We start from the raw sequence: 19,556 nt of genomic DNA on the forward strand, positions 1-19,556 counted from the left end.
GTGCACCACTGGTGTTTTGTGGAAAAGCAGACATAAGATTCTGTAACAGTCTCTGCTGATACTCCTGCATGTGTGAATCCCTTCCTATGGCAGGAATTATTTTGCCAAATTTACTTTTGTACCAGGAATCTAGGAGTGTGGCAACCCAGTAGTTGGCATTACTTTGGATTCTGACAATCCGAGGGTCATGTTGCAGGTAGTGCAGCAAGAAGGCACTCATGTGTCTTGCGCATCCAGGAGGACCAAGTCCTTGTTTTCTTGGTGGCGGCGAGGTGAGAATCATGCTTCCTTCCTCTGCCCTCTCCCCCCAACCTCGCACAACAGAAATTTGATCAAGGTCTCCCTCATCTGATGAGTCTTCCATGCCCAGTGCCAGTTCATCCTCCACTTCTTCCTCGGCTCCTGCACCTTCCTCAACAGTTTGGCTGCTACCTTGTGCCCTTGGTAATCCCTCTCCCCCACCCTCCAATGTCAGCCGCCTTGGTGCTGCCGACCATCTGGACCTTGGAGATATTATCCCTACGATACGACTCCTCCTGTTCCTCCTCCTCCTCCTCCTCTTGTCCCACCACCTGACTCCGAATACTGTTTAAGGTGTGCTCCAGCGTGTAAATGACAGGAATTGTCATGCTGATAATGGCATCCTCAGCACTAAACATTTTCGTCGCTATTTATAAACTGTGCAGAAGGGTGCATAGGTCCCTGATCTGAGACCACTCCTGCAGGGTGATTTGTCCCACCTCTGGATCTAGTTGGCCCAGGCTATATGTCATAACGTATTGCACCAGGGCTCCTAGGTGCTGCTACAGTTGCTGCAACATGTGCAGAGTTGAATTCCACCGTGTGGGCACATCGCATTTCAGCCGGTGAACTGGCAGGCCCAACGACTTCTGTAGAGATGTAAGTCTGTGGGATGCAAACGGCGGAAGTGAGCACACAGCAACCGTGCCCTCTGCAGAAGCCCATCTAGTCTGGGATAGTGGGATAAAAATTGCTGAACAACCAGGTTGAAAACGTGAGCCATACAAGGCACGTGTGTGACATTGCCCTGGCGAAAAGCCACACCCAGGTTTGCAGCATTTTCGCACACGGCCTTCCCAGGCTGGTGTTTCAGTGGAGACAACCATTGATGGAACTCGGTCTCCAGAGCTGACCACAACTCCTCAGCTGTGTGACTCACATTTCCCAGACATTTCAAGGTAAACACTGCCTGATGCTGTTAAGCCCGGGTGGCATTACCAGACAGGCTTTGGGTGCAGGTGGAGGATCGAGAGGAGGTTGAGGAGGCAGAAGCAGTGGAGGAACATAAAGAGATACAGAGGATCGACGCGCAACTCGTGAAGATGGCAAGACTTGGACAGCAGCCTCTTCTCCTGATGTCACCATGGTTACCCAGTGCCCAGTCACCGACATGTAACATCCCTGTCCATGTCTACTCGTCCAAGTGTCTGTGGTGAAATGCACCCTGTCACACACAGAGTTTCTCAAGGAAGTGGTGATGTGTGCGAAATGCTGGTATAGCGCAGGCACAGCTTTCTTTGAGAAGTAGTGGTGACTGGACATCTGGTACTGGGGCACTGCGATGGACATAAGGTCTCGAAAATCCTCTGTGTCCACCAGGCGGAAAGGTAGCATTTCTGTAGCCAACAGCTTGCAGATGGTGAAATTCAACCTCTTAGATTTGTCATGGCTAGGAGGAAATGGTCTTTTAATTGTCCACATCTGAGGGACCGAGGGCTGGCTGCCGTGCTTAGACGGGGTTGAGTAGGGTGTCCCCGGCAACCTGCTGGTCTGTGAGAAAGGTGCAGGCGGATATAATATTATGTTGCCTTGATCAAAATGTGGTGGCCTCGATGTCGGAGAGCGCTCAGCACTAGCAAATGTTTCCACTTGCAAATCTACTGACGACCTGCCAACACACTGGCTGTTGCAGGTAAAGAGGTGGAAGGTCTGCGTCCAAAACCATGTGCGACTGCTGTCCCCACAGTCACAGAGGATGAAGAGACCGTGGATGCACTTGATGGGGCAGACGGTGGTTGGCCCGGCCCACTAGGCCGCATTGTAGCACAGTGAGCTTCCCACTGCAACTTATGCCTCATATCCATGTGACAGTTCATGCAGGAAGTACTCAAACTATTCATTTTTTGGCCTCTACTGAGATTTTGGTGACAAATCTTACAGACAACATAAGCTGGGTCATCCTTGGCAATCTCAAAAAATTCCCAGGCTATGCAAGGCTTAGAGCCCATGAGACCTGAAGAGCCACCACAACTTGTGCTCAGAGGCACAGTTGTGGTTGAGGATGCAGTTGTTGACGTGCTTCCAGTACTCCGTCTCTGTCCAGGAAGGTGCAACCTAACCTCATCGTCAGACTCGTCACTAGCTTCCTCCTCCACCTCCTCTGCTGACCTCATAGACTGGCGGACGGTGGGTTGACAGGAAGTGGGGTCTCCAAGCTCGTCATCATCACCCTGTGTGTTCTCACACCCGTCCTCCTCAGAGCCAACCTCTTCCTGCCCTGAAGGAAAAGTCAAGTTTTCGTTTCAATCAGGTATCTCAGTCTCATCATCATCTTCCTCATTGTCTCCACCAACAGGAGTTACGGTTTGGGAACGAGGGTCTACATTATGCTCAGAACCTTCTTCATCTGGGCCTGGATCCGACACACAAAGATTCTGGGCATCAGTGCAGATCATTTCCTCGTCTGGATTCACAGAAGCTCTGGAGCAGACCTCTGATTCCCAGGTTATAGTTTGAGTAAACAGCTCTGCAGAGTCAACCATCTGTGTTACCCCATACTCAGACGGGCGGCTGGAGACTTGGGAGCTGTTAGGAAGCAAGTGCAATTGGGGTGACATCTCTGAGGACTGGAGTATTTGTGATGTTGAAGTTGAGGTGGAGGAGAGCCCACTTGAACGAGCACTTGATATCCGATCAAGCACCTGCTGTTTTTGTGCCTCATCTGGAATTTGTAGTGATGCTCGTAGCGATGGTGGTAAGAAAGGGATCATATCAGATTGTCCATGAAAATAAGTAGACATCTTACTTTGGCTGGAAGATGGTCTTTCTTCTGCAGATGTTACTGTAGCTTTACCACCTACCCCATGGACACAACCTTTTTTCCCTTTCCAACATGCCTATTCCCCTTTCCACCAGCAGCAGGCCTTTTGCCACTCATCTCATCTGTAGTTGTTGGCACAAAAAATGATGGATGAAAACAGAGCAGAGCTGAGTGGCCAAACTGTGGTACTAGGCCCAAAAGATTAACTGGGTTAGATGCAGTAAAAATTTAGATACACAGGCGGTGTAGCTAGCTTCACAGGCGGGCTACTCCGCTAACGTCCAGACACTGCTACTAGGCCCAAAACGATTTACTGGGTTAGATGCAGGAAAAATTTAGATACACAGGCGGTGTAGCTAGCTTCACAGGTGGGCTACTCCACTAACGTGCAGACACTGCTACTAAGCCCAAAACATTTACTGGGTTAGATGCAGTAAAAATTTAGATACACAGGCGGTGTAGCTAGCTTCACAGGCGGGATACTCAGATGACTACCAGACAATGCTACTAGCCCAAAAGGATTGGCTGAGCTAGATTACACCAAATGCTGTGACAAACAATTGCACAGCACTGGCACAGACCTGCCTGGCAAAAAGTGCTATGAACTGCTGTAACCTACCCTGAAAAGGGCTGATATTACAACTAGTCCTGACTCCCGACTCCTTAAACCTATCTCTCTCTATCTAACTGAAAATTTGCTCGCAAAAAACACTCTTAGGCTGCCGTCACACTAGCAGTATTTGGTCAGTATTTTACATCAGTATTTGCAAGCCAAAACCAGGAGTGGGTGATAAATGCAGAAGTAGTGCATATGTTTCTGTTATACATTTCCTCTATTCGTTCCACTCCTGGTTTTGGCTTGCAAATACTGATGTAAAATACTGACCAAATACTGCTAGTGTGACGGCAGCCTTAGACTGTATAGCGCCCACAACAGCAGCGGTGCCGTCTAACACTAAGCTGCAGCAGTGAGGAAATGGTGGCGACTGGGAAAATGGCTGGTTCTTATAGGGCAAGGACATGTGACATACACAGCCAATGACACATGCCCTTGCTTGTGTGCATCACATGCAAATTGCTGTGTGTGTGTGCACTGCTGATAGGCTGAGAGACTGCACTGCCCCACTGTAAGTGCGGGAAAGAAAAAAAAAAAAGGAGATCGGCATTATTTCAGCACAGATCTATAGCCCGCCCCCTCCCCCGCACACTATACACTGAAACAGTCTATTAACATTGATTAACAGTTTTAATGTGAAAATCAAGTTAGGCTTTTGGTGAAAGAACACTTATCGAACAGAAACTTGAACACCTGAATTTTAAGCAAATTGTTCGAGTTCGTCGAACGACTCGAACACCGCCCAAAAAAACTCGAATTTGCCACTTTGACAGTAAAAATCATGAAGGAGAATTGACCCTATAACTGAGCATATTTACACCATTGTATAATAATTGGGAAAATCCCTTTAAAAAAAGTAATATCTGCAGATTATTTTACCTTTTTCTCCCTATATTGGATTTTTTTTTCAATTTTTGCAAGGCTGAGCAAGGAGTTTGGCAAGCTGGAAAGCCCCCAAGGCACATGTTAGGATTTGTTTCAGCTTTGTATTTGTATGCTTTGGGGTAGTGTGGTGCCTCCTGCAGGTCATTTTTCCTTACTGCAGGTTTATGAAAATTAGTATTTAAAGTGTATTTTTTGATAACAGCATGGATGTGTGGTTTGTTTGGCTATTTTCTTGCTGAAGGGGGCAAGCTTACCTTTCAAATGGTGTATCATTTGTGTGTGTAAGTGCAGTATGAACGGAGATACAAAGTAATCACCGAAAAAGAGTGTTTTAAAATAATATAGAAGGATTGTAATTCCTGAAGAATAGGAAATATGTATACTTTTGAATTTATATATACCGTATTTTCCGGCGTATAAGACGACTGGGCGTATAAGACGACCCCCCAACTTTACCAGTTAAAAAATAAAATCTTCTTAAAAGTCGGGGGTCTTCTTATACACCCTATGTCGTCTTATAGGGCCGGTGAATATGTGCCTTTTGGGGGGGGGGGAGTGATCCTGATGAGGACGAGGGGGCGTCTCACAGGAAAGTGAGTATCCCCCATTACCTTATCATAGCGCTGCAGCGTGGGGTCTCTGTGCTGGGAGCGGCGGCTGCTGTGCTGTGCTGTGGCGGCTCCTCTTCTGCAGTGTGGGGCCTCTGGTGCTGTGGGGCGGTGGCGGCGGCGTATCTTCATACAGTCGGGGCTCCTCCGGCATCTCAAAGACTGGAAGCCCCGCCGGCAACTCCATGGGTACAATGCGGTCAGGTGGCCTCCGGGAAAATGGCCGCTGCTCAGATTCAGATCTCGTCCCGAGATCTCGGGAGACGAGATCTGAATCTGAGCAGTGGCCATTTTCCCGGAGGCAGCTCAATAGGTGCGATGCGGTGGCCCGGCCGCTGGGGGCTGCGCATGCTCAGATTCAGATCTCAACGAGATCTGAATCTAAGCAGCGGCCATTTTCCCGGAGGCCAGCGCATTGTACCGATGGAGTTGCCGGCGGGGCTTCCAGGCTGAGATGCCGGAGGAGCCCCGACTGCATGAAGATACGCCGCCGCCGCCACCGCCCCACAGCACCAGAGGCTCCACACTGCAGAAGAGGAGCCGCCACAGCACAGCAGCCGCCGCCGCTCCCAGCACAGAGACCCCACGCTGCAGCGCTATGATAAGGTAATGGGGGATACTCACTTTTCTGTGAGACGCCCCCTCGTCGTCATTAGGATCACTCCCCCCCCCCACCCACCATATACACCCGGCGTACAAGGCGATTCCCGGCGTACAAGACGACCCCCGACTTTTAAGAAGATTTTCAGGGGTTAAAAAGTCGTCTTGTACGCCGGAAAATACGGTATATATAAAGTTGAGTGTGTGCGTGTGTATGTATGTATCGAGTCACACCCACTCCACATAGCCTCGCCCACTCTGCATGGCAGGTACGTCGTGTCTAGAATGGAGTTATTCCTGTGAGGCATGATGTCAAGGGAAAGGGAGGAGCCTCATGGATGGAGATGTGAGGGGGATTATGAGAGAAGTGAGGAGCTGCTGCAGTATGAGGCTGTGTATAGGGAAGATTGTGGCACTGCGGGTGGAGGCTGTGTATAAGGCCACATTCACACGTTCAGTATTTGGTCAGTATTTTACCTCAGTGTTTATAAGCCAAAAACCATGAGTGGGAGAAAAATACAGAAGTGGTGACATGTTTCTAATAAACTTTTCCTCTGATTGTTTTACTCCAAGTTTTAGCTTAGAAATACTGAGGTAAAAATACTGACCAAATAACGTGTGAATGAGGTCTAGTACAGGAGGAGATGACACACAGGTACTGTATGTCCTATTATATCTGGCATAGAAGTAACCCAGCATTTCAAAAAAGGAACATCATGCCAACAGTAAAATATGGTGATGATAGTGTGATGGTCTGTGGCTGGTTTGCTGCTTCAGGACCTGGAAGACTTGATGTGGTAAATTGAACCATGGATTCTGCTATCTACCAAAAATCCTGAAGGAAATATCTTTTTGTGACCTCAACCTGAAGTGCATTTGAGTTTCGCAGCAGGTCAATTATACAAAACACACCAGCAAGTCCGTCTACTTCTGAAAGGCTTAAGAAAAATAACATTAAGACTTTGGAGTGGCCTAGTCAAATTCCTGACCTTAATCGGATTGAGATGCTATGGAATGACCTTGAAAAGGCAGTTCATGCTCGAAGTAACTCCATTGTGGCTGAATTACAACAATTCTGCAAAGATGAGTGGGATAAAATTCCTCCAGAGCTTTGTAAAATACTCATTGCCAGTTACTGCAAATGCTAGATTGCAATTGTTGTCTGCTCAGGGTGGCCCAACCAGTTATTAGGTTTAGGGGCTATCACTTTTTCACCCAGGGTCCTTCAGGTTTAGATTTCTTCTTCCCTTAATAATAAAGACATTCATTTAAAAACTGCATTATATGTTTACTTGTATTATCTTTGTCTAATATTTAAATTTGTTTGGTGATCTGAAACATTACACTGTGACAAACCTGCAAAAGAATAGGAAATCAGGAAGGGGGTAAACACTTTTTCACACAACTGTATATCTTATAAATGATAACAATTAACTCAATTTGATCCTTTGACAGATATATTTCTTTTTTTGTAGGTGTGTGCCAGAATCACCTCGATGGCTAATCTCTCAAAATCGTAAAACTGAAGCTAATGCAATTATTAATCAAATTGCGAAGAGAAATAAGAAAGCGATTCCAGATGCTATACAAGTAAATAACATGATCTATTCAAGTTATGGAAAGAAACACTCTACTTTGTTACCATATTAAATTGTCCCTATCATTTAAAAAGAAATGCATATGTTAAATATGAGACATTTTGCAATATAACTTATCAGAAAAATATACTTGTTTCCGCATTTATTAAAGGGAACCTGTCACCCCGTTTTTTCGGTATGAGATAAAAATACTGTTAAATAGGGCCTGAGCTGAGCATTACAATAGTGTAGTTTGTGGACCCCGATTCCCCACCTATGCTGCCGAAATACGTTACCAAAGTAGTCGTTTTCGCCTGTCAATCAGGCTGGTCTGGTCAAAAGGGCGTGTTGTCTTCCCCCAGATTTTGCGTAGTTTTCCGTTGGTGGCGTAGTGGTGTGCGCATGCCCAAGGTCCAGAATCCTCTGCCAGGGGATTTAAAAGAGCGCGCTGTCCGTTATTTCATTGGTGATCGGTGGGCGCGGCCATCTTCCTTTGGCCGCGCGTGCGCAGAAGCGGCGCTCTGCTGGCCGCGGCTTCAGGAAAATGGCCGCCGCGATATCCATCTGCGCACGCACGGCATCCCGCGGCCATTTTCCTGAAGCCGCAGCCAGCAGAGCGCCGCGGCCAGCAGAGCGCCGCTTCTGCGCACGCGCGGCCAAAGGAAGATGGCCGCGCCCACCGATCACCAATGAAATAACGAACAGCGCGCTCTTTTAAATCCCCTGGCAGAGGATTCTGGACCTTGGGCATGCGCACACCACTACGCCACCAATGGAAAACTACGCAAAATCTGGGGGAAGACAACACGCCCTTTTGACCAGACCAGCCTGATTGACAGGCGAAAACGACTACTTTGGTAACGTATTTCGGCAGCATAGGTGGGGAATCGGGGTCCACAAAATACACTATTGTAATGCACAGCTCAGGCCCTATTTAACAGTATTTTTATCTCATACGGAAAAAACGGGGTGACAGGTTCCCTTTAACCACTTAACTTTTTTTTACACGCTCAAATCCTCCGAAAACGCAATGGAATATTAAAGCAAGATAATTCAATGGCAATCCTGAAGTGTTGTGCACATGATCCGTAAATTTCCATCCGTATTTGTAGCCTTTTATTTTCTGCAGCATGTCAATTCTTTTTGCGTTTCTGCAGTGTTTTTGACTCATTGGCTTCAGTCAAATATGCAGCAAAAATGCAGGTGTAAAAAGGTTTGCGTATTTGCTGTATATGTTCTGCCAAAAACGCTGCAATTTGTCAAAGGGAATTGATGTCAGAAGGAGGAAGAGTGTGTGGGCGGAGAATATGTTTGTGTCTGTGTGTGGGCAGAGAATATGTGCGTGTGTCTGTGTGTGTCTGTCTGTGTGTGTGTGTGTGTGTGTGTGTGTGTGTGTGTGTGTACCCATGCGACGTGTGTACCCAGGCGTCGACTGATGGGACTACTACTCCCATTCGGCTACGTGTTTTGTCACATATAACTAAGACAGCATGAGCCGATGATGGGAGAAAAGTCTCATCATCAGGCACCTGTGTTCAATTGTAAAAACAAAATCAAAACATTTACATATTCACATACAAAATACATACTCACCGAACACCTAATCCCCAATGCCCATGTCTCCTGCAAACAATCAAAAATAATAAACCAACATATACTCACCTTTCTGCCGTAGTCCATTTAATACCGAGTGTCCCACGGCGATCTCATTTGTAGAACAGTCACATCAGGAGATGTGACCACTCTACCCTGCCGCCGGCGGTACACTGACGGGAGGTAATCGCTCCTGCAATTTATCACTGAGCAGCCGTAATAGTTCACTGGAGTTCATCAGCTTATCAGCTCTGATACTGTCACTTACGGCACTGCTGCGTGGGATAGTTCTCACACAGTGGTAGTGCCGTAAGTGAGAGCACCAGAGCTGAAGAACTTCGGTGAACTCTCGCGGCGACTCAGTGATACACTGACAGGAGGTAATCGATCCCGCAGTGTATCGCTGGAGGCCGGGTAGAGCAGTCACACCTCCCAATGTGACTGTTCTACACATAAGATCGTCGTGGGACACCTGACAATACAAAGGTGACATCAACCCTACAAATATGAACCCCACTTGCCACTGCTACAGGGCAAGTGGGAAGAGCGAGGCTAAGTGCCAGATTTGGCACTGATGTTTTTAGCCTGGGGGATGCCAAGATCCATGTCCCCTTCCCAGTCTATTAATAGCCTGCTGTCTGCCTAGCCTTTGCTGGTTCAATTTTATAAGGGGACCCCGTGTCAATTTTTTTCTGGGGTTCCCCTTTAAACTAGCCAGTAAAGGCTAAGCAAACAGCTGTGAGCTGATATTAATAGCCTGTGAACCTTTGGCTATTGGCTCCCTCCCAGAATATTAACATCTGCCCTCAGCCGTCGGCTTTCCCTCTGCTGGTTATTAAAATTAGCCCACACAATTTTTTTAATTTTTTTAAAAAATTAAACAGATATTGCATTTCACGCAGATTTCTGACAGTTGCTTTTTTTGTTACAGTATATGTAGGTTAATTACATAACAAAACATAGGCTGGTGTGTGCGTGTGCATCTTTATATAATATTAATGAGGGTATCTGGCTGAAGAAGTTGAACAAGGAAATTACATCTCAATTCTTTTTTTTTTTAAACACATGAAAAAATGCATGAAAAGACTCAAAAAAAGTATTAAAATATGCATAAAAACATGCGTATTTCCAGCTGCGTTTTTCTGCCAAGAGATGCAGAAACTTTGCAGAAATTTCTGCAAGCAAATAGACAACGTGCGTACATAGCCTAAGGGTTTGTTTCCACGTTCAGGAAATGCTGCGTGTTTAACGCTGCGCAGAGCCGCAGCGTCAAACACGCAGCATCCAGATGTTACAGCATAGTGGAGGGGATTTTATCAAATCCCGTCTCCACTATGCGTGGTAACATGCACCCGGTGGCCCTGTGATTCCGTACATGCTGCGCGTCTTTTAAGATTGCAGCATGTCCGTTTACCTTGCGGCGCCGCTGCGCCGCTGCAAGGTAAAACACAGGGCCCTATGTGTTGGGTGCGATGTCCAAACCGCCGGCCATCCTGAAGGTGGACACGTACCCTAATAGTTAGAAATCAGCAGCCAGATGGAAGGTTGTACACACAGGTGACCTCCTGACAAAACAGCATTATCATTGCAAATACCCTCCCCTATCTTGACTGCTGACATACAGGAGAGGGATAGAATGACAGCGCTGCTGTTTTTGAACAGCCAGAGAGGCAGCGCAGCTCTTTCTCACTTCTTCTAATAACCAGCTATCTTTTTAGCCTAAAGGCCCCGTCACACATAGCGATTTACCAACGATCACGACCAGCGATACGACCTGGCCGTGATCGTTGGTAAGTCGTTGTGTGGTTGCTGGGGAGCTGTCACACAGACCGCTGTCTCCAGCGACCAACGATCAGGGGAACGACTTCGGCATCGTTGAAACTGTCTTCAACGATGCCGAAGTCCCCCTGCAGCACCCGGGTAACCAGGGTAAACATCGGGTTACTAAGTGCAGGGCCGCGCTTAGTAACCCGATGTTTACCCTGGTTACCAAAAAAAACAAACAGTACATACTCGCCTTTCGGTGTCCGTCAGGTCCCTTGCCGTCCGCTTCCTGCTCTGACTGAGCCGCCGTACAGTGAGAGCAGAGCGCAGCGGTGACGTCACTGCTGTGCTGCGCTCTCGCTGTACGGCCGGATCTCAGTCAGAGTAGGAAGCGGACGGCAAGGGACCTGACGGACATCAGATGGTGAGTATATACTGTTTGGTTTTTTTTACATTTACGCTGGTAACCAGGGTAAACATCGGGTTACTAAGCGCGGCCCTGCGCTTAGTAACCCGATGTTTACCCTGGTTACCAGTGAAGACATCGCTGGATCGGTGTCACACACACCGATTCAGCGATGTCAGCGGGACCTCAACGACCCAAAAACGGCCCAGGCCATTCCGACACGACCAGCGATCTCACAGCAGGGGCCTGGTCGCTGGTACGTGTCACACATAGCGAGATCGCTACTGAGGTCGCTGTTGCGTCACAAAACTTGTGACTCAGCAGCGATCTCGCTAGCGATCTCGCTATGTGTGACGGGGCCTTAAGACCTTGCCCTGTCGACCGCTTACTCTGCAGAACAAGCCAAGCCAAGCCTAGCACTGATCAGTCTGCACATATATGGAGGAAGACTTTGCTATAGCTGGCACCAAACAGGAGGACTGGTAAGATGGAGGAGGAACTACATAGATAATTGAATAGCCACACCACGCAGGGTTGTGTCAGGCAAAACCTGCTTTTTAAGCCTGGATGTGTGCATAGATAATAACTAGTGATAAACGATTATACTCGTTTTTTGGGTTTTCCCGAGCATACTGGGGTGTCCTCCAAATATTTTGGTGCTCTCGGAGATTTAGTTTTTGTCGACACAGCTGCATGATTTCCGGCTGCTAGACAGCCTGAATACATGTGGGGATTGCCTGTTTGTTAGGGAATCCCCACATGTATTGAGGCTGTCAAGCAGCCGCAAATCATGCAGCTGTGTTGACAAAAACTAAATCTCCGAGCACGCCCAAGATACTCAGAGGACACCCAAGCATACTCGGGAAAACCGGAGCAGCGAGTATACTCGCTCATCACTAATAATAACATTTATTAAAGAACCACTCCCATTAAGTTTTTTTTCCATAAAATACACTCACACTACTGCACATGCACATGTACACACATTTAATGAAAAAAAACTTAACGGAAGCACTACTTTAAATATATATATATATTTAAATAATGAAATTAAAAAAAACTAACTAGAGATTTCTTGCAGAAGACCGAAGATCAATGATCTGGGGCTTGGGCTCCAGCCCCTGCTTAGCACCGATTTTTTTTTTAAACATAGTGCCCTTTTTATCTTTTTTATGTACAGAATCTGATGGAAAAAGAAGAAATTAGTGAAAAGAAAGTTCCATCTTTTGCAGACCTTGTAAGAACTCCTCAGATTAGAAAATACACGTTTATTCTTATGTATATCTGGTAAGGATCATTTTATTTTATTTAATGTATGTAGTATTTTAATTTTTAACTAGTTTTTGTTAGGACTAGAGATACAGTTGCAGTTAAAAGTATTCAGCTCAAATGGCAAATTTAGGATTACTAGAAAAATGAACAAACTTTCTGCTATTTGCAATAAATTCTGCAAACAAGAACAATGCCTCAACACAGCTAGTATAACAAGTGGTTTCTCTAAATGAAATATAAAGTGCCTCTTTCAATTTACTTTTAATGCCTCAGAATTACTCAACCCCTTCACGACCCCTTCAAGCATCTGTCCCAGAATTATAAAATCCCCTCAAGTTGCTTTGGTACTTAGTAGCTGAGGTATGGTTAGGACAGAAGTGTACAATAGGGCAATACCGAAAGAGAAATGTATGGACACAACACCAATAAGAGCCTTAGAATCCATGGCTGTAGCCCAGTGGCTGGAGGAAAAATTCTTTCCGAAAGCAATTCATTTTAGAGGTGAGTTGTATGGTACCTAGCTCCGCTTGCGGAAATGAAGAATCCTCGATGGCATTAAATTAAGGTTTTTATTACCAAACCCATTTTGGTGCTGGACTTTCGCCTTTTTCAAGGTCAAAAAACAAATGTGCAAGACACTCTGCCTGTGAACTTTGCAAAGGCGAAAATAATTTGAGAAATGTCATTAAAGGGGAGGGGGGGAAAGGAAGTATTTTGCGGAGAATGATATAGTTTAGTGGCCAAACTGCAATCTAAAACCCACTTAGGTATTTATCGCAAAGTGCCAACACAGCAATTTAACCAAAATACTGAGGTTTTAGATTAGAATAGCAACTGCTACATTAGTGCGCTATAGCGTCTATAGCAAAGAGCTAGTAAGCGCTGCACTCCAAGCTTAAGATACTAGCCACCAATTGCAGTGGAGGTTTCTTCTTGAGAATTAAGGCAATTTTTATTCAAAAATAAAATTGCCATGCTGTTTGCTTTTTGCAACCTCTTTGCAATTGTAAACCTTTATCGTGATGAGAATAACCTTTTAAGCATGGGATGTCAAACTAAATGCATACAAGGCCAAAATTAAAAGTTTAGACAAAGTCGCAGGCCAACCTTGATATTTGTTAAAAAAAAGTCTACAATTGAGGAAGTTTTTCCTTATCAAATAAAACAATATATATATATGTAAAGGATACATAAACACAGTATTACTCCATACACTGTATGATGACCCTACTTTATCCCCCACCCTCAATTCCCCCAATAAAGAATGATGACCGCATCACAGTGTCATTCTCTAAAGGTAATCCCCACACGGCTCTCTATACAGTATGATGTGCACAAAATGAACTCCATACAGTACAATGGTTCCACATAGTCCTCCATACAGTGTAATGGGCCTCGAATAGTGCTCCATAGAGTGTAATGGGCCCTACATAGTCCTGCATAAAGTGTAATGGGCTCCACATAGTGCTCTATACAGTATAATGGGGCCCTGCATTGCCTTCCATACAGTATTATGGCCGCACATAGTGCTCCATACTGTATAATGGTCCCACATAAGGCTTCAAACTGTACAATAGCCTCCATACAGTACAATGGCCCCACATAGTCCTCCATACAGTACAATGGCCCCACATAGTGCTCCATACTGTATAATGGCCCCACATGATGCTCCATACTGTATAATGGCCCCACATTAAAAGCAAAAAAGCTACTCACCTCTGCCAGTTCCAATGCTGATCTCGTCACTTCATATATCAATCCTAACTGTGGGCACACACGCCTTCTCGGCAATAATGCCGCCACTCTCCTCAGCCCGCGTGAGATCCCTGTCCTCAGCCCATGCGAGACCCCAGTCCTTAGCACGTGCGCAGACTGATGGAACGGAGTGCGGCCTGATGGGAGACTTAGGAGCAGAGGAGAGTGGCTGCGGCGCTAGTCATGAGGGAGATTACGTGCGAGCTGGGGAGAGTGGTGGTGGTGCTAGTTTTGAGATGCCGCATGTGTCCACTGGGAGGGCTCTGCGTGCCCCCTCTGGCACACGTGCGATAGGTTTGCCACCACTGATATAGTTCATAAAGACAAAAAAGGGTTTATGGGAATACATAGTAAAAAATAGATCACAACTAGAAAATAAAAACCCTGAAATACAAAACAGATGGAGGAACTTAGAGCTCAAACAAGCAGTCAAAAATATGTAGACAATCCTCTTATCAAGCTGAGGCTGAAGTTTAGAGAGATAAAGCATGCAGGCACGAGCAGGAGTCCAGACAAACAAAGTGACACTGGGACATCTGGCAGTGGTCTGGCCCTAGCCTGGCCATGGTGTGGCACAGAGGCCAAATGATGCTGGAATGGCCATGGCAGCAGGTTGGTGATGTAATGGCCCTGAACAACAGTAGCAGGGGCTTTTTATACATGATATAGACAAAGACGGCATTGCGGCAAAAAGGGCGTATACATGATAACATCATACTGCTTAGAAAAACATACATATATTCACATTCACGGACAAAACAATGGTTAAATGTAATGACTTTGAGGCTCTTTATGCCAAACTCCATTAATTCCTCTTAGTAACTGTCATTGTTCACTTAATACACTTATTTATTACCATATTTTTTATCCTTTTTCTATTCTCATGGCCCTGCAGCTGATCCAATTAACCTGTGTGTATGTCCACTATACTGGCTAATGGCTATGATCTCATCTTGTGTCTCCAATCTGTCTATGACTTTCAGAAGTACATCTTAGAATTAGTTGTTTTCTAACTTTGCACAAGATGGCTGCAAGAGCCAACATGGTTGTTCAGTATATTATGACTGACCATTCTCTTACAAGTCTCCCTCTTGTACTCTGTATCCAGAGTACAAGATACAGTGCTGTAATATTCATGGGTGAATTATTGAAAATAACATTATCTATGTAATTCATAATTTTATGTATGTGTGTGTGTGGGCAATAATCCCTAAAAATAGCACAAAACAGAATAACAAATATTTCAAATAATAGTCCCCAAAAAATAAGTTGCATAAAAGTTAAGTATTTTGGTCCATGCTTTGTCTTTTTTGGCTTCCGGATTTTCCTTATCTTCTCCCCCTCCCACACTATCAGAGTGCCACTGTATAGTGTGAAACATCTTCTCCTGATCATTCGGTAGGTTATTGGTCCCAGGAGTCGAAGATGAAAATCTTCACCTGACCTAGGGAGAAGAGAAAAAAGTGGAGTATCAGTCCTTACCAAAAATCTCAGTAGGATTCTTAAGAAGTGTACACTGATCAATATGAACAATTTTAAAACCTTTGTAGCTTCATTTGTTAACTCTGCACACTCCTAAAACTATGATGCCAATTCTTTTGATTAACAACAAAAGTACCTTCTCAATTAGCTTCCCAGGATCCCGTCTTTCTGATATTTTTTAAGCTATAACCTAAGCTTCTTTAACAAATTGACGAAATTCAAGGGAAAAGAAAGCGATCACTAGGGAGCGCTGTGAGGGTCACAGTTAAAATTGAAAGCTAAAGGTCCACCGCAGCTCCAGCCGTTAACCTTCTAGGAGGATACAAAATGCAGTAAAGAATAGTAATAACGGTCCTAGGAGCGCTAGAAATGAGACCAAAACAAGGATTTTAGTGTTGAACCACAACGCGTTTCAATGGTTAAACCGTCTTCATCAGGTGGAAGTTTAACCGTTGAAATGCGTTGTGGTTCAACACTAAAATCCTTGTTTTGGTCTCATTTCCAGTGCTCCTAGAACCGTTATTACTATTCTTTACTGTCTTTAACAAATTTAGACCTGTAGGATTTTCAGTGGGGTCTGTAAAATTAACCCCTTTACCCCCAAAGGTGGTTTGCACGTTAATGACCGGGCCAATTTTTACAATTCTGACCATTGTCCCTGAGGTCATAACTCTGGAACGCTTCAACGGATCCTGATGATTCTGACATTTTTTTCTTGTGACATATTGTACTTCATGATAGTGGTAAAATTTCCTTGATATTACTTGTGTTTAATTGTGAAAAAAATGGAAATTTGGCACAAATTTTGAAAATTTCGCAATTTTCCAACTTTGAATTTTTATGCCCTTAACTCAGAGATATATCACACAAAATACTTAAATAAGTAACATTTCTCACATGTCTCTTTTACATCAGCACAATTTTGGAACCAAAATCTTTTTTTTGTTAGGGAGTTTTAAGGGTTAAAAGTTGACCAGCAATTTCACATTTTTACAACACCATTTTATTTTAGGGACCACATCACATTTGAAGTCACTTTGAGGGGTCTATATGATAGAAAATACCCAAGTGTGATGCCAGTCTAAAAACTGCACCCCTCAAGGTGCTCAAACTACATTCAAGAAGTTTATTAACCCTTCAAGTGTTTCACAGGAATTTTTGGAATGTTTAACAAAAAATGAACATTTAACTTTTCTTCACAAAAAATTTACTTCAGCTCCAATTTGTTTTATTTTACCAAGGGAAACAGAAGAAATTGGACCCCAAAATTTCTTGTGCAATTTGTCCTGAGTACGCTGATGCCCCATATGTGGGGGTAAACCACTGTTTGGACGCATGGCAGAGCTCAGAAGGGAAGGAGCGCCATTTGACTTTTCAATGAAAAATTGACTGGAATTGAGATAGGACACCATGTCGCGTTTGGAGAGCCCCTGATGTGCCTAAACAGTGGAAACCCCTCAATTCTAACTGAAACCCTAACCAAAACACACCCCTAACCCTAATCCCAACCCTAACCACACCCCTAACCCGAACACGCCCCTAACCCTAATCCCAGCCATACCCCTAACCCCAACACACCCCTAACCCTAATCCCTACCCTAACCACATCCCTAACTCCAACACACCCCTAACCCTAATCCCAACCATAACCCTAAACACACCCCTAACCCTTACACAGCCTTAACCCTAATCTCAACTGTAAATGTAATGCAAACCCTATCCCTAACTTTAGCCCCATCCCTATCTTTAGCCCCAACCCTAACTCTAACCCCAACTCTAACCCTAACCCCAACCCTAACCCCAACCCTAACTTTATCCCCAACCCTAACCCTAACTTTAGCCTCAGCCCTTACCCTAATAGGAAAATGGAAATAAATACTGTGCTTTATTTTATTATTTTTCTCTAACTAAGGGGGTGATGAAGGGGGGTTTTATTTACTATTAATAGCGGGTTTTTAGCGGATTTTTATGATTGGCTGCTGTCACACACCAAAAGACGCTTTTTACTGCCAAAAATTGTTTTTACGTCTCCACATTTTGAGAGCTATCATTTTTCCATATTTTCGTCCACAAAGTCATATGAGGTCTTGTTTTTTGCGGGACGAGTTGACGTTTTTATTGGTACCATGTTCGGGCACGTGACTTTTTTGATCGCTTTTTATTCCGATTTTTGTGAGGCAGAATGACCAAAAACCAGCAATTCATGAATTTCTTTTGGGGGGGCGTTTATACCATTCCACGTTTGGTAAAATTGATAAAGCAGTTTTATTTTTTGAGTCAGTATGATTACAGCGATACCTCATTTATATCATTTTATTATGTTTTGGTGCTCTTATACGATAAAAACTATTTTATATAAGAAATAATTATTTTTGCATCGCTTTATTCTGAGGACTATAACTTTTTTATTTTTTCGCTGATGACACTGTATGGTGGCTCGTTTTTTGTGGGACAAGATGACATTTTCAGCGGTTCCATTTATTTTATATCCCTCTTTTTGATCGTATGTTATTCTACATTTTGTTCGGGAGTATGATAATAAAGCGTTGTTTTTTTGCCTCGTTTTTATTATTTTTTTACGGTGTTCACTGAAGGGATTAATTAGTGGGACAGCTTTATAGGTCGGGTCGTTACGGATGCAGCGATACTAAATATGTGTACTTTTATTGCTTTTTTTTATTTAGATAAAGAAATGTATTTTTTGGAACAATATTTTTTTTTTCTTTATTTAGGATTTTTTTTTTTTTTTACACATGTAAATATATATTTTTTTACTTGTTTACTTTGTCCCGGGGGGTGGGGGGACATGACTATATAGTGTCAGATCGCTGTTCTGACACTTTGTAGTGCACTGTGTCAGATCAGCGATCTGACAAGCACTGCAGGAGGCTTGCCGGCACCTGCTCTGAGCAGGCGCTTGCAAGCCACCTCCCTGCAGGACCCAGAAGCAGCCCCGTGGCCATTTTGGATCCAGGGACTGCAGGAAGGAGGACGGAGGAGACCCTCGGAGCAACGCGATCACATCGCGTCGCTCCGAGGGTCTCAGGTAAGCACGCAGGGAGCCCCCTCCCTGCGCGATGCTTCGCTATGCCGCCAGAACACTGCGATCATGTTTGATCACAGTGTTCCAGGGGATAATGAGCTAGTCCGCTGACACCAGGCCCAAATCGGCCACGCTCCCCCCGTGAGCGCGGCTGATCGGTGATGACATACTATCCCGTCGGTGGTCATACGGGCCCATGCCACCTCGACGGGATAGTACGTCATATGTCAGAAAGGGGTTAAGGAAACAAATCCCACTATGTGTCTCACTTGATTCATAGTCCAGTGCATGCCCAATAGGTGCTTCATGCACAAAGTAAATCCTTTCTCCACGAGGGTGAGTAGCCTAGAGTAGTAGCCTAGGGCATACAGCTGACTAGACACTTCGGGGCTATCTTTAGGCCGTTTTTGTAAAAGCACCAAGGAAATAGATATATCACTGGTGTCAGCTTGGATGTAAAAGGGTTGGGAAGGGTCAGGGTTAACCAGTGCAGTCGCCGCCGTAAGGGCACGCTTCAAACCTTCAGAAGCCTGCAAGGCTTCTCCCTCTACATTGACAGGGGCAAAATCATTATCAACATCTTTTAGTAAATCATACAGCGGTTTAGCTAGATGAGCAAAATCTTCAATAAATTCTCTGGAAAAATTAATAAGACCCAAAAATTTTCTAAGCTCCGTAATATCAGATGGTATGGGGACAGCTTGAATAGCTTTAACCCTATCATGCATGGGTTTCTTTCCTTCTGCTGAGACAGACACACCCAGAAATGTAACTTTGGGCCTTATCAATTGTACTGTACTTTATCTAGTCATATTGAGTCCTGCATCTTGTAAAGCCTGACAAACATTTTCAAGGATCTCTTTGTGTTCACATTCATCAATAGTTTGAATTAAT

The 19,556-nt window shown here is 44.7% G+C and overlaps 1 protein-coding gene across 5 annotated transcripts in view; it reads left to right on the top strand.

Annotated features, from left to right (window-relative positions):
- LOC143804720 (solute carrier family 22 member 2-like) overlaps nucleotides 1–19,556 on the top strand; it is a 283,856-nt gene that overhangs the window by 108,575 nt on the left and 155,725 nt on the right. For all 5 annotated transcript variants that reach the window (XR_013221078.1, XR_013221079.1, XM_077283100.1 and 2 more), the window contains exons 5-6: nucleotides 7,246–7,360; nucleotides 12,291–12,397. Coding sequence is in view for 3 of the 5 variants with exons in the window: in XM_077283100.1 (XP_077139215.1) it covers nucleotides 7,246–7,360; nucleotides 12,291–12,397 (222 nt within the window). In the remaining 2 variants the exon portion in view is untranslated. The remainder of the gene's footprint in view (nucleotides 1–7,245; nucleotides 7,361–12,290; nucleotides 12,398–19,556) is intronic.

Source organism: Ranitomeya variabilis, chromosome 2 (genome assembly GCF_051348905.1).
Source record: "Ranitomeya variabilis isolate aRanVar5 chromosome 2, aRanVar5.hap1, whole genome shotgun sequence".
Taxonomy (NCBI): Eukaryota; Metazoa; Chordata; class Amphibia; order Anura; family Dendrobatidae; genus Ranitomeya; species Ranitomeya variabilis.